The sequence below is a fragment of the Eptatretus burgeri genome, chromosome 4 (assembly GCF_056783735.1).
Source record: "Eptatretus burgeri isolate ZD-2024b chromosome 4, Ebu_testis_v1, whole genome shotgun sequence".
In the NCBI taxonomy this organism is placed as follows: domain Eukaryota; kingdom Metazoa; phylum Chordata; class Myxini; order Myxiniformes; family Myxinidae; genus Eptatretus; species Eptatretus burgeri.
The window spans coordinates 63,041,262-63,055,343 of NC_140964.1; the positions used below are offsets into that span (position 1 = coordinate 63,041,262).

Below are 14,082 nucleotides of genomic sequence, written 5' to 3' on the forward strand. Positions count from 1 at the left end.
ACCATTCAACAATGTCTGCAGAGTGTCAGGAACAAACGAAAGAGCAGAATCAAGCTTAAGCGAGTTTGCACTTGGATACTGATTTGTAAGGGACGGCACATTGGACTTGATATCACGTTTAATGAGTCGCGCTGCTGTTTCAATGATCGCCTGTTTCTGTGATGCATCGTCCTTTGCTTGGGTGTTGAAATAAGATCTCAGTATCTGTGATATATTTTCCCTCATTGTTACTATGTCATGGAGACCTTCCCCTTCACCAAAATGAACATTGTCCCCATACTGTTCTTTCAATTTTCCCTTGAGGTACTGATTTCCAAATTGTACGGAATCTGTATTTGTCAGAAATTCCTTCATTTTATCTCGTAAATGTGAAATTGTCAACTGTTCTTCATCATTATTCTCAAGGTAAGAGCAAACGTTCATGATTGCCTGCTCCTGATCTTCGTTTTGGGGCCGGCCAGACTTTCTGCGCTTTGCCTCTGGGACATCCTGGAACTGTAGTGGTGTGCGAAGCCCAGACCGGATATTACCACCGCATGAGTGATGGTAAATACAGTCCGCAGCATGTAGATCACAGCAATAATATTCAATCCTGCCTTTCACAGTGAAGGCCCATTCATCCGAACGACTGTCACAACACTCAAGAATGGTCTTCACGAACACATCGGTCTTTACATAACTAAAGCCTGCACCTCCTGGTGTTACCGTAGTCCCACAGAAAAGGCAATCCGTTTGGCTGTTGAAAGGACCGGATGATACTCTGGCACTTCTCTTTGGTGGCTCACCTTTCTTTCCTTTTTGGCTTTCAATGGCTTTTGGATTGATGTACTGCTTTCGACATTTTGAGTGTACTTTTTCACCAGCTGAAATTACTATGTCATCCCCTCTTTGCACACTCACACTGTTGATTCCATCATCTCCCTTCTGCCGAACTTCAACCACATCAGAAGCATCACCTAAGTCTTCACGGCAGATGGGGCAAGTCTCTTGGGTTACGATGCTAACTCATGGTCAGGCCTGAAAAGATGCAAAACAGAAGGTCATTAAAAATAGTCAATAAATAAATAATGTTGATAAATAGATAGTCACACTAAGCAAATTGTATCTTGGATTTCACAATTATGTAATCATGTCACTGCAATTTGAACAAGCCAAATGGATCCCTCGGCCCCAAAAACATGGGGTTAGACACCAAAATTACTTGTCGAGAATGAATAATGAAGGAGTTAGGGTATTTTAAGGATTTGGTGGCCATCTTGGACACTATCTTTAAAATTAGACCTTTCCAGTGGGCAGACTGTGGTAGACTTTTAATATGTTATTAAGCACACCTGATACTACAATAAACCGTTGAGAAACCTTTTGTAGCAATTTTTTGGGGGTCAAACCATATTTTCAGCCAGCCAGTACCTCGTTTTCATTTTACCAACATTGGCATGGACTATTTTAAGTATAATGTATTTCCTAAAACAATTTGTTCAATTTTTTTTTAAATGAACAAACCTCACATCCACTTCATTTCAAATTTTAACGAAATTCTGCAAACATCTTGAGTTGGGACATTCAATTTTCTGTGAGTTTTGTCGAAAAATGCCCATCCAGATTGAATCTCATCTGTGACAGGTTAATAACTTTTTATCATTGCTGTATTTCGCAGAATATGCAGCCGTGAGCTAAAGTCACTTCAACTGAAGCTTCTTTAATTGTCTGATCAGTGCTGGCGGTATAAGTAACAGGTTAAATGTAAAGATTTTTTTTTATAATTACCATTAATCGCTTGAATTGTCATCCAACTTTACATGTTGAATGATTATAACAAAGTGTGTGCTTTCTTCCATCATCTCACAGGTGATGTGGAGGTAAGAAAGTACAAGGAGTGGCTTCATCACACGCAGGCCCTCCTCCAGATGCAGCAGAAATTTCTGGAGGAGCAGATTGGTGCCCATCGTAAATCCAAAAAGGCTCTATCAGCCAAACAACGAACCGCCAAAAAAGCTGGCCGAGAGTTCCCTGCGAAAGATTCTGAGCAACTGAAACATGTGATAGAGCAACAAAGCATGGTGCAGAAACAGCTGGAGCAGGTATGTGTGATACTTGTTTTTTGCATGGAGTACTTGTAAAGTGGAGAAACTACTTTCACTGTTCATGTATGCCTATAAAGATTGATTTCTGAGTTGAGAAATTTATCGATCATGCACGTAACATTTCCCTTGCTTTAAGGAGAGGTTTATCAACATTTATTTTGCTTTAAGGGGATGCTAATCAACTTTACAGGTCAAATTAGTACTTCATGCCGAAGTGTTGCAATGATGGTGTGATGGTGGGGTTTTGTGGTGAGGATGCTGATTGTTTTTTTAATTTTTTTGTGTACAGATTTAAGGCTTGTGGAAGAGCTATAACGTTGAATGGATCATGCAACAGAACAAAAGGAATGAGAGAGAGAGAGCGAGAGAGAGAGAGAGAGAGAGAGAGAGAGAGAGAGAGAGAGAGAGAGAGAGAGAGAAAGATGAAGAAGATGATGAAGATGAGGATGAGGGGCAGGAGAGGAAGCATAGGGTGGATAAGATGGATACAGAAAGAAACTCTCAAGGGTCATTCCGTGACAACTCACCTAAGGGTCCCCAGGTCACCTCCTCAGATTTTGCTGGAAAAATTCTTAAATGTAGATCTATATGGCTCTACCCACCATGCAAAAGATTAGCTTTCAATTCCTCATAGTTTAAAAAATATCTATCTCTAGAGACCTTTGAAATTTGACCCTAAAATGCCAAATGTGAAAAACGCATTTTTTTCCAACTTCAGTGGCTTATAATTTTATAATGGACTCCTCTAGAAAGTTAATATTGCAAATATTTACTAATTGGCATCCACATTTTTCAATTATGGCATCAGATAGCTTCTGGGATGCATATTTCTCACTCTATAACAGCGTTTCTCAACCTTTTTACCCTTGTGGAACCCTTGAAATAGTTTTCATGTCTCAGGGAACCCCTGCATAAAAATTATTATATACCATTATTAATATCTAGCTCTTTTATATTTTATCGTAGTTCACGTGGTAAATATAATATTTTTTTTTGGGATACCTGGTTTAAGGGAAAAATGACCCCTTTTTGTCAAATTTATTGGCAATAAAAAAAAAACGTACTGCTCGTTTATGAGACCTCACCGAGGTTTTAATTCACAAAAAAAAAAAGTCTTTTTCAAATCAAAAAAAAAAACACACTTCATGTAACTTGATCAACAAAACTTAAACAAATAACGCTGAAGCAATAAAGGTAAACAGAAGAACTAACCTAGAGAGAGAGAGAGAGAGAGAGAGAGAGAGAGAGAGAGAGAGAGAGAGAGAGAGAGAGAGAGAGAGAGAGACTGAGACTGAGACTGAGACTGAGACTGAGACTGAGACTGAGACTGAGACTGAGACTGAGACTGACTTCGCGCTAGGAAGCACAGAGAAGATAGATGGACACCGTGCATGTGTCCCATACTTGAGTTAGTCACTCAATGATACACGAATCCACCGTGTACAGGACGTCCACTAACCAGTGAGGGCGGTTTCACACTGGCGCCATAAAGACATCGTTAAGTACATTCCCTATGGTTGTTATAATTGTAAATAATATAAGAGGTTGAAGCCTCTATTATAATAACCAAGGGGTTTCCAACAATATGCCGTACGTGTATAGTAAAATTACGAATATTAAATCAAACAAAAACTACTCAAAAATACATTAGCCTCTTTATTACTGTTTCTCGCGGAACCCCTCGCAACCTCTTGCGGAACCCTAGGGTTCCAGGGAACCCCGGTTGAGAAACACTGCTCTATAGGAAGCTAAAAATGGCTTTTTGGCCAAAATGAGCTAAAATAAGGTGAAACTATAGGAGCCCTCCTGAAAATATGGAACAACTTAGAATTTTTCCTCATAAGACAGTGATTATAGGGTCATTATCTATCCATAGATACATTTTTGCTGGGATAATACAGTTAGGTGATGAATTATAAAAGTTTTAACATAAGCCCTTGCCTCCGAGGGCTCTAAAATGGACCAATTTTGTCCCCTGGTTTGACCATGTGGCTAGGGGTTTAGGATCTTCATTTTTTTTCTAAGGATTGCCTCATATAAGATGTCTACTGACTGAATAATTTTATCTAATGCCCATGGCTTCATATTAAAATAAATTTTTATTTACATGGACGTTTTTTTTATAATTATTCATTTTTTTCATGTTCAGAAGTTTATAAATCTTAAATGGAACTATCCAGAAAAGAGTTACTGCAGAATTTTATAAAATGGTATACAAAATTTCAGATTATGGCATCAGAATGTCTCCAGAAAGCACATACTCCTAGTTTTCGGAAGCCAAATATGGCAATTTGGCCCACTTGGTACAAAACAAGGTGAACTTGCAGGGGTGCGCATGAGGCTAAATTATGCTTCTTATTAGACATTAGTGATAAGGATGCACATTGTAGAAACAATTTAAGACTTTATTTGTCAATTTATTCAATGTGGAAACAAAATCAAGATCAAAAATAAATTTTGAAATTCAGCAAATTTCTCCAAATCCTAAAAAAAATACTTAGCAATAAGTACTTAGGTGTACTTAGCAGTACTTAGCAATAAATTTACTCATAAGGGAGGATCTTACGAAACAAGATTTTATTTGACTTGCTGTGCACATTTTTCATGTGAAACTGGAAAGGATCACAACAGGAGGTCTGTCGACACTCATACCGGGAAAGGTATATAGTCTCGTGATGAAGGCAAATACTTACTGTCTTCTGAACTGAAAGTAATTCCTGATCTCCGTGAAATCAATTCTTGTGACTTCTTCTCCAAAGCAGCAACTTGTTTTAGCCCAACCTTCCTTGTATAATAGGTCTTGTGACACTCCTGGTCTAATTTGGTTCCAACAGTGCATCAACTTGTCAAACTTGTGCCACTGGGCCCAGGTTTTTCTGCATCCATTTCCTTTGTTTCCTCCTCTCCTTTGTTCTCCAAACAGACAAACAGACAGACAGGTTAACTGTGCTGCCCCAAGTGTTGTGACAGACCATTACTCCATCAAGCGGTGTATGTCATAACTAATGACTTCAAATAGAGAACTGCAAGACATGTTTTTTTTTTAATTAAAACCCAAGCATATGTTTGGATTATCATGACAAGAATTTATTTTTGAATAAAAAATGTACTTATAATTATTAATTTATGAGAAGAATAATCTAAGTTGTTGCATACCCTCAGTTAATGCCCCCTGCATATTTACCATTTTTTGTCAAAGTGGCATTTTCAACTTCCTACAGATAGAAACATGCATTTATCAGGCATTCTGATAACAGATCCTAAAATTTCATATGCCAGTTTTTAAATATCTGCAGTATCACTTTGCCAGAGTGTTCAGTTTCAGATTTATAAGCTCATGAATATGAAAAAAGTGAATAATTATTAAAAAAAAACGTGCATGTAAATAAAAATTTATTTTAATATGAAGCCATGGGCGTTACATAAAATTATTCGGTCAGTAGACACATCTTATATGAGGCAATCTTTAGAAAAAAAAATGAAGATCCTAAACCCCTAGCCACATGGTCAAACCAGGGGACAAAATTGGTCCATTTTGGAGCCCTCGGAGGCAAGGGCTTATGGTAAAACTTTTATAATTCATCACCTAACTGTATTATCCCGACAAAAATGTATCTATGGATAGATAATGACCCTATAATCACTGTGTTAGGAGGAAAAAATTCTAAGTTGTTCCATATTTTCAGGAGGGCTCCTATAGTTTCACCTTATTTTAGCTCGTTTTGGCCCAAAAGCCATTTTTAGCTTCCTTTAGAGTGAGAAATATGCATCCCAGAGGCTATCTGATGCCATAATTTAAAAATGTGGATGCCAATTAGTAAATATTTGCAATATTAACTTTCTAGAGGAGTCCATTATAAAATTATAAGCCCCTGAAGTTGAAAAAAAAAATGCGTTTTTCACATATGGGATTTTTAGGGCCAAATTTCAAAGGTCTCTAGAGATAGATATTTTTTAAACTATGAGGAATTGAAAGCTAATATTTTGCATGGTGGGTAGAGCCATATAGATCTACATTTAATATTTTTTCCAGCAAAATCTGAGGAGGTGACCTGGGGAGGGTTTTGAAATTTAGGTGAGTTGGCACGGAATGACCCTCAGGAAGGAAAAACTGGAAATTTTGAAAGAGTTTGGCTTGGGGGTTGTTGGTGGTTGTTTGAAGTCGGGGAGGGGGGGGTGCTTAACGAGGGTAGGGAATATCATGGTTTTGGATTGGGGATGATCTGAGATGGTGGGAAAATTAGATTGAAGAGGTATGGTGATGGTTTTTTGGTGACCAGGCAAGACTGGTATTCCAAGGATGTTGTGGATTTGCATCTGGTCAAGTACAGCTGTATGAAGGATTTTGAATTCTAAATTTCCCCTGGCCAGACTCCTCTCCGAGAATTCAAATGCCACTATCGGTTGTCATTATGCAAGGAAGGAGGTAATCTGCCTGTCTTGCCATTCCACAAATTGTGGCTGACTGAGAAACTTGTGATGGCAGTACAATATGCTACATATGAAAAAGCAGCATCTTTCAAAATTCCCTTAACCAGTAAAAATAAAAAGGCTCTCAAAATATACTGTTTTAAGAAAATGTTTAGTTTGGCCTATTTAGCATTCTATTCTGAGCACATGTCATCTGTAATTCAAATGCCATATACTGTGGTAACTTGTCCATTGTCTCTTTAATGCCTTAGTCCTATAAATACCATATGTAGAATTTCTTCCTCAAGCCCAAGATCACTCTAGTTAAACTGAAAAGTGAATGAATCCACATTGCATGTTAAGAATTTGATTGCGAGCCATCACTCAACTGATATTTCATTACAAAACAAAACTTGCACAACTTTGCCAATTTTATGGCAATGAAGCTGTATTTAAAAAGTAATATCTTACTTGAATGTGGTGATTTAAAAAAAAAAAAAAATAATGTATATATTTGTATGTATATATTTACAGGTACGGAAACAGCAGAAGGAACATGCAGAACTTATTGAGGAGTTTCGAATAAAACAGCAACAAGTACATCAGAGCACTGGCCTTCCTGCTGCAGCAGGATCACCTGACATTCCTGCATCATTGTCCATGGTCCCCTTGGGTCATGGTATGGTACCTGGTCAGCAACTAAGGCTTGGCCCTGTGTTTCCTACGCAACATCCTGGAGTAGGTGTAAGACACCTGTCAGGGCTTGGGACAATGGGGCCTGCTGTTCAGTTGATGAAAGGAACTGAGCGCCCACTGGAAGGACCTCTTCGGCCAGGTCCACCTATTCCACCGAGTGCATCACCCATGGAGCATGGATTTCGGGCAAGCATGGGTGCCATGACACCTACCCATGCTGTTGGGCCTCGGACTCTTGGGCCCCTTCAGCAGCAGCCTGCTATGGGTATGATAGGGCCTGCACAAGGGCAGCAGCATCCTAATCTTAGTCCTGTAAGGCTCGGGCAAGGTCAGCAGCCTGGTATGGGACCTCTGGGTCCTGGACAACCAATTATTAGATCAGTCGGACAACATCTGCAGAGCAGTGGAGCAATTGGACATGGGCAGCCATTTGGTACTCCAATGGGAAATATGACACCAGGACACCCCTCAGCTCTGCAAGCTGAAGGTCTCATAGAGGGTGGACAGCAGCTTTCCAATATTTCAAAGGCAGGCAGTGCACCTGCTGAATACCAAGGGGTCATTGGCTTTGGACAGCAGCAGCAGCAGCAGCGGCATATCACAATGAGAGGATCTGTGTATCAAGTTCCAGAGCAGCAGTCAGTTGGAAAACACCAGGTGTCTGTGGTTCATGGACCTCAGCAAGGAATGGAAACTATCACCCTTGAACATCAAGCCAGTATTGAGCAATGCCATCAACGAAGTTTGCTTAATCACAATGTCATGAAAATGGGGCAGCAACCAAATATGGGGGGTATTGTGCAAGGACATCAACAAGAAATGGGCCTTGTAGAAGCAATGCCATCTGGTCAACAGCCACACATAAAGGCTGTTAGAAATGTGAGGCCCTTGAGTGGAACAGGGCCTGATCAACAGATAATTGTCGGACCAATGAGGCATATGTCACCAATGACCCCTGGCCAGCAACCTCGAATATGTCCCACAAGCCACATGATGTCTGTTGCCCCAGGTCAACAGCTTGGGATGAGACAGTTGGGACCCATTCGCCCACAGCATCAACCTTTATCTAATATGGGGTCAACAGGATCATTGAGGAATGTTAGTCCAGCAGGGCTTGGCCAACATATGGGAGTAGGACCAAAACCTAGTCCTGGAACTATACCTCAAAATCACCAAGGCAATGTGCTTTTTGCGACCGCCTCAGTGGCTGGTCCTGTAGTGCCACGACAGCAGGCTTGCATCAGCCACGCAGAATCTAGAGAACATCCAGGACTCGGGCAGCAACCAACACCGGAGGCCACTATATTTGCAGATAGCACTTTAAAGCAGGTTCCTCGCACTTCTTGTAATGTGGTTCAACCTTCCCCACAGACAAACATCTCAATAGAACAATCTGTACGCTCTCAAGGAAACCAAGTGGAACATGCATTTTGTGCTGATTCAAAGGCTACCCCTCTAATTCTTGAAAATCAGAGAGTTACTATATCATCAAAGCAATCAATAGATAAAGAGGTCCAAGAAACTCCGAGCAATGGCGATAAAATGGCAGACAAGATGATTGTGAAACCAGAACATCTTCGAGATACATCCTGTATCTTTTCACAAGAAAACAATAACCATTCATCTGAAATATCAACCCTTCAAAGTCCTGCTCGTGTAACTGATATGCAGAAAGTAGAAAGACCAAGTTCTTGTGGTCTCTCAGAGCCAACATTTCCTATGCTTTCTGCCGTGTGTCCAGCTGGTGGCCAGAATGAGAACAGCCAAAATTCGGCGGTCACTCTCACGTCCAAAGATTCTCAACACTGCAGTGATTCTACAATGTTGAAGAGTCCAGGAGATACAACTCTTGTGAAAGATGGTCAGCAAAGCCCTGCGTTGAACAAAGACTCTCAAGGAATGCCAAGGAGCATTGGAGCAGGAATGCTGTCCTCTTATGAAAGTAGGGTATCTCCCAACAAGCTGATGGACTCTGAGCACAATGCAGCAAATTGGTTACAGTCAAATGTGCTTGGCCGACCAAATCAAAAAGCTGTGTTAAATGTCATCAGGCAGGTGAATACTAGTGGGCAAGTTGCAGCACACAATCAACACGTCTTACCTGGATCTGTGGGACACTTCGGCAGTCAATCTGCAGGCGGACAAATGGGTGAGAGGCTCCAAAGCCCCACAGAGCAAGGAATGCACCCTGGAAGCATTGAAAATGTGAGGAACTTGCCACGTTTTCCACAACCTGTTGCTGTCTCAGGATTTCAGATGCCAACTTCTCAGCACGGCACATTTAACACCTCACACCTGCAATCTATGGCAAACTATGCACTAAATCCTGCTCCTAATCATATTCCACAAGGTACTCAATCATTTTATCGACCTGGCTTGCCAAGAGATGGGTCTGCACTTGGTACCCCCAGCCTTCCTGTTCACCATGGCGCCTTGCATAGGCCTCCCTTTCCTATAGGCACATCATTTCTAGGACAGCTGACCAGACCTCCTCTTGCAGGCCAGCCTCAGTGTCCACCTGAAAGAGGCCCATTGCCTTTGCCTCCCAACTATCCAGGTTCTGGATCATCTCTGATACAACTGTATTCTAACATTATCCCTGAAGAAAAGGGAAAGAAGAAGAGGACGAGAAGAAAAAAGAAGGATGAAGAACCAGCCACAGTTCCATTATCTCCTCTTGCTTCCAGTATACCTAGTACACCGGGTAGCAACACCAGCATTCCTGGTACTCCTACAACTCCAGGAACACCGGTAAACCTTGACTATGGAGGCTTCCCTTTGCCTGGCCAAAACTGTAGTCGTGGTATTCCTCAGTCACCTGGAGAACGGAATGGGCAGCAAGCTGTGGCAATGATGCCACATAATTCTCCTGGACGACTCTTGGGCACACCATGTGAAAGAGTGATCATTCCCAATGTGCAAATGCAGGCCTCTGGTGCATTTCCTATGCCTGGGGACAGGCCATGCAACAACCGGGGACTAGTGGAAGGCTTTTCGAACCAAGTACGACTAAAAATAGAGCATGGGGAGAGTTGGAATTGTGAAGATGGGCAGAGGCTTCATCAGCATCCCGCTGATGTAGAACACAGCGGTGTCACCATGCAACACAATGAAGTGTCCAGTCCATTTGGAATCATACAATCATTGAAGGGCGTTCCAGCCAGTCCATTTGATCACTCGAGTCTCCCAGGAGGAGCTATCCCAGCCCAGAAGAGCCCCATCCAAACCGTGTATCTGGGAGATAGTTCAGAACTTAAGCCAGAGTCCGGGAATGAGTTGCTGAAGAAGTTGCTTCAGGCACGTCACGTGAGGATGCAGCATGTACATGGACAACCCAGCCAGATAGCCCCAGAAACTATTCGTACAGCCCAGCCTCACCTGCCAGCCAGTGGCAAGCATCCGGCTATAATATCTGCGCAGCCACCCCAGCAACAGCTGCATCATGCTGTCATCTCTCAGATGGAAGGTCCTGATCGCAAGCCGGATTTCATGGAGGTAATTGGGCAATTATGGCAGACAGTTTAAATTGAGCATTGTTTAAACGTTTATCGATAGGCCGCAGTAATCTGTTCATGGAAATGTCTTTTTGTGTGCATTATGCATCTTTGTTCACATTCTTTCAGCCTACCAGAGGGCCCGTTGGTCCATTGGACAAAATTTTCATTGATCTTCGTGGCATTGTGGAGCTAATTTACAATTGCTATTATAACAGGGGGTGGATACTTATCCAACCAAAATATTCCAGTTTTGTGTGCTAATTAATTTTCTGAAATTTGTTGAATTTGTTTTTCACTTGGAAGCTGTGGGTTACGATGTGTAAATAAAGGTGGGAAAAGTCTGATTTAATGTAATTAAATTCCAGGCTATCAAGGAACAAAAGGTGAAAATTTTGAAGAGGTGTAGATTCTCTATCGGCACTGTATATTGTGAACCGTGGTGTCTGTGCGTTTGTCTGTCTCCCGTGTCCTGCAGGCGCTTCCCGTGTTGCATTTCAAAAGCTCCAACGTAGGCAAAGCTCAACATTCAAAAAGAAGAAGAGCACGATCCCAAACGAGATACATTTTAAATGTATACATGGTTCAATCGGTTTGTTTAGGCCTAGGTCACATTTGCTCTACGGCGAGGATACGGCGGCCATACGCCCTCTGAATTGACAGAAACGTGCGGCGGCCGCAGAGTTTCTGCGGTGGCCTCAGGGTGGCCCTACGCCGTTTGGCTATATTTTACAGGCCGTAAGGTCGCCGTGGAATTATAACGCAGAGTTATAACTTTTTTCATTTCTACGTTGGCCGTAGCAATTCGACAAGCCGAAACAAAAGAACTGGTAAAAAAAAAATAAAAAAATTAACCCATTCGTTACCGTCCGTCTGGCCGCACGTTCGCCTTAGGGCCCCCCTGCGGGCACCTTGCGTCTGCCTTGAAAATTCTATGGCCGCCACAGGAACACCCTTATGTCACCGTGTGACATCAAATCAAAGACCGTACGGCAACCCCACGTTTTCGGTCTCCACAATTTCTAAATACGCCGAGTGGCTCCCCGAAAAATAAAAACATATGTGACTGCTACATTGTTTGACTGTGGAAATACTGCGGCGGCCGTATAATTGCTAGTGGCCGTAGATTTTGGAGACCCCACGGCCGCCGTGGCAAATGTGACTTAGGCCTAAATATGCCGTGCGGATCCCCGAAAAAGAAAAACATGTGACTGCAACATTGTGTGACCGTGGAAATACTGCGGCCGCCGTATAATTGCTAGTGGCCGTAGATTTTGGAGACACCACGGCCGCCGTGGCAAATGTGACCTAGGCCTTAACAGTGTGTTGAGATATAACCTGAGGATTATCAAAAAGTTTAACAAACCATGTCAGCGTTAATAATTGTTACCTGTGCTTCATCTTTGAACAAAGGTTGCAGCGCAAGGTGATCATTTAATGAAAGAAAAACCTCCATTTCACTGGCAAGAAAGTTATGGGCAAAAAATAAATTATTTAACAACCCCACCCCCACCCTGCGAGGGAGTAGGAGAGATGACTTACAATTTTCGCCTGTGCACATGCCACATTGCAGGTGGTTTACTGACCCCTGCTGCAGATGAGAGATTATTAGCTATGGCACAAAATATACTTCCCCCACCTCTCCCACTATCCCCCGCACCCATCTCCACCTCCCCTCCTCCAGGCTGCTCATGAAGGGAGCAGGTGTCTCTAGTTCATGAAATACGAGTTTAGCTGATGGACGTGCCATGCAAATACAAAACCAAAGAGTAGTTTTGTGAAGCTTTCAGTTGTGCCTGTATTATCTTTTCCCATCAAGTGCCAAAGAGGAGGAAGCAACTCGTGGGATGGAAAGTTCGAAGGAGAGAAAATACCCGAGCCTGAGGCTGAATCAGAACATAGACAGCGCAAGGGACAGAAAGGAACGGGCAAGGGGATGCCCCGGAAGAAGAGAAAGAAGGATGAAGACGATAAATGGAAATCTTATGGAAGCACAGATGCCTTGATGTCCCAATTAAAACAGGTGAGAATATACTTTTGGGTTATATCAACTGCATATTGTTGTAAGCATTGCTCGTCAAGTTTTAAGCAACACCTTTATTTTACAATGACCTATTCAGGCAGACATACTGAAAACAGTCTTATTGCTGATAATTGAATCTCCCTTACCCCTTTACGTCATCCCCATCCCCTGCACCTTCACTCCCAAAGCAATTGGCACTCTTGCCTCTGGTAGAGCCCAGCATTGAGGTGAATCTCGGGTTATTTCCTCCATACGGCTCTCACCAACTTAACGGAGAAAGTCGTCTGAAGGGAACCTTTGGGAAGGCGGTGCTTGAAGGTGTACAGGATTATTATTCTGAACTAATTTTCAAGGTGAGCCAACATATTGGGTTTCTGGATGGGGTTGCTCCCAATCAGTTGTTGCTCGCACGACTGTTGAGCTTTTTTTTTTTGCTTTTGCTTTCACTCCACACGGTTGATCACCATTTCATTCTTGCCACCTTGTAGCAGACAAACTTGAGCAACCCGCCGACACCTCCGGCATCTCTTCCACCCACACCTCCACCACCTGGGACTCGCCAGAAGATGCTCAATGGCTTTGCCACAGCTGAAGAGCTGGCAGGTACACCACCCTACCATCCCCCTCTCACCCCATCCCCCCCCTCGCCCCCTCGACCTCTTGTCCAAATTCATCTTTTTACATGCACCACCAAAGGTGATGGAGGCACACAATCGCATCAAACGAAAGTGGGTTGTTGGGGGGGAAGGAAATATCATGAGTTTGGATGGGATATGATCTGAGGAGGTGGTGAACAGCCATCTTGAGGTCCTGGAAGGAAGAATGGGATTGGACAGACTGAGGAAGTTGGTTCCACAGGTGGGGGGAAAAGGGAAACAAATGAGTGGAGGTGAGCAGTGAGTCTGGATTTTGGGAGTTTCACCACAACTGGGATGCTGACAGAACACAGCACAGCAAGGACAGAGGGTAAAAGACCAGAAAGGAGACAGTCGGTGACTGAGACCACCAACCTGTCCGTGATGTTGGAGCAGCAGGCTCAAAGATCCACCTTCATTGTGAGAGATACCAATCATATTGAGGGCCTTTGGTCTCCAAAGCATCAACGCATGAAAGGTGCAAGGCATGGATGTCAGCTGAAATGTGAGAGAGCAGTATTCCATTGAGCTGTGGATGAAGTCCTTGTAGGTTGTTAGAAGTTCAGATTTACCAAAAAAAAAGACTTGGCATGATGAGGGATGCGAAATTGATGCCTGGCTTTGGAGGTCAACTCTGACACTTGATTTGCTGAAGAGAGATCGTGGCCAATTGTGAGGTTCAAAACATTAAACAAATGAACTTCAAAAGGTTTGTGAGGGAAGTAAATGGGAGGGTTCAT

At 42.6% G+C, this 14,082-nt stretch overlaps 1 protein-coding gene across 18 annotated transcripts in view; it reads left to right on the forward strand.

The window, feature by feature from the left end:
* Positions 1 to 14,082, forward strand: part of LOC147028199 (histone-lysine N-methyltransferase 2C-like) — a 275,536-nt gene that overhangs the window by 244,247 nt on the left and 17,207 nt on the right. For all 18 annotated transcript variants that reach the window (XM_085878349.1, XM_085878353.1, XM_085878348.1 and 15 more), the window contains 5 exons: positions 1,849 to 2,081; positions 7,029 to 10,685; positions 12,504 to 12,707; positions 12,896 to 13,060; positions 13,196 to 13,310. In XM_085878349.1, coding sequence (XP_085734475.1) covers positions 1,849 to 2,081; positions 7,029 to 10,685; positions 12,504 to 12,707; positions 12,896 to 13,060; positions 13,196 to 13,310 — 4,374 coding nt within the window. The remainder of the gene's footprint in view (positions 1 to 1,848; positions 2,082 to 7,028; positions 10,686 to 12,503; positions 12,708 to 12,895; positions 13,061 to 13,195; positions 13,311 to 14,082) is intronic.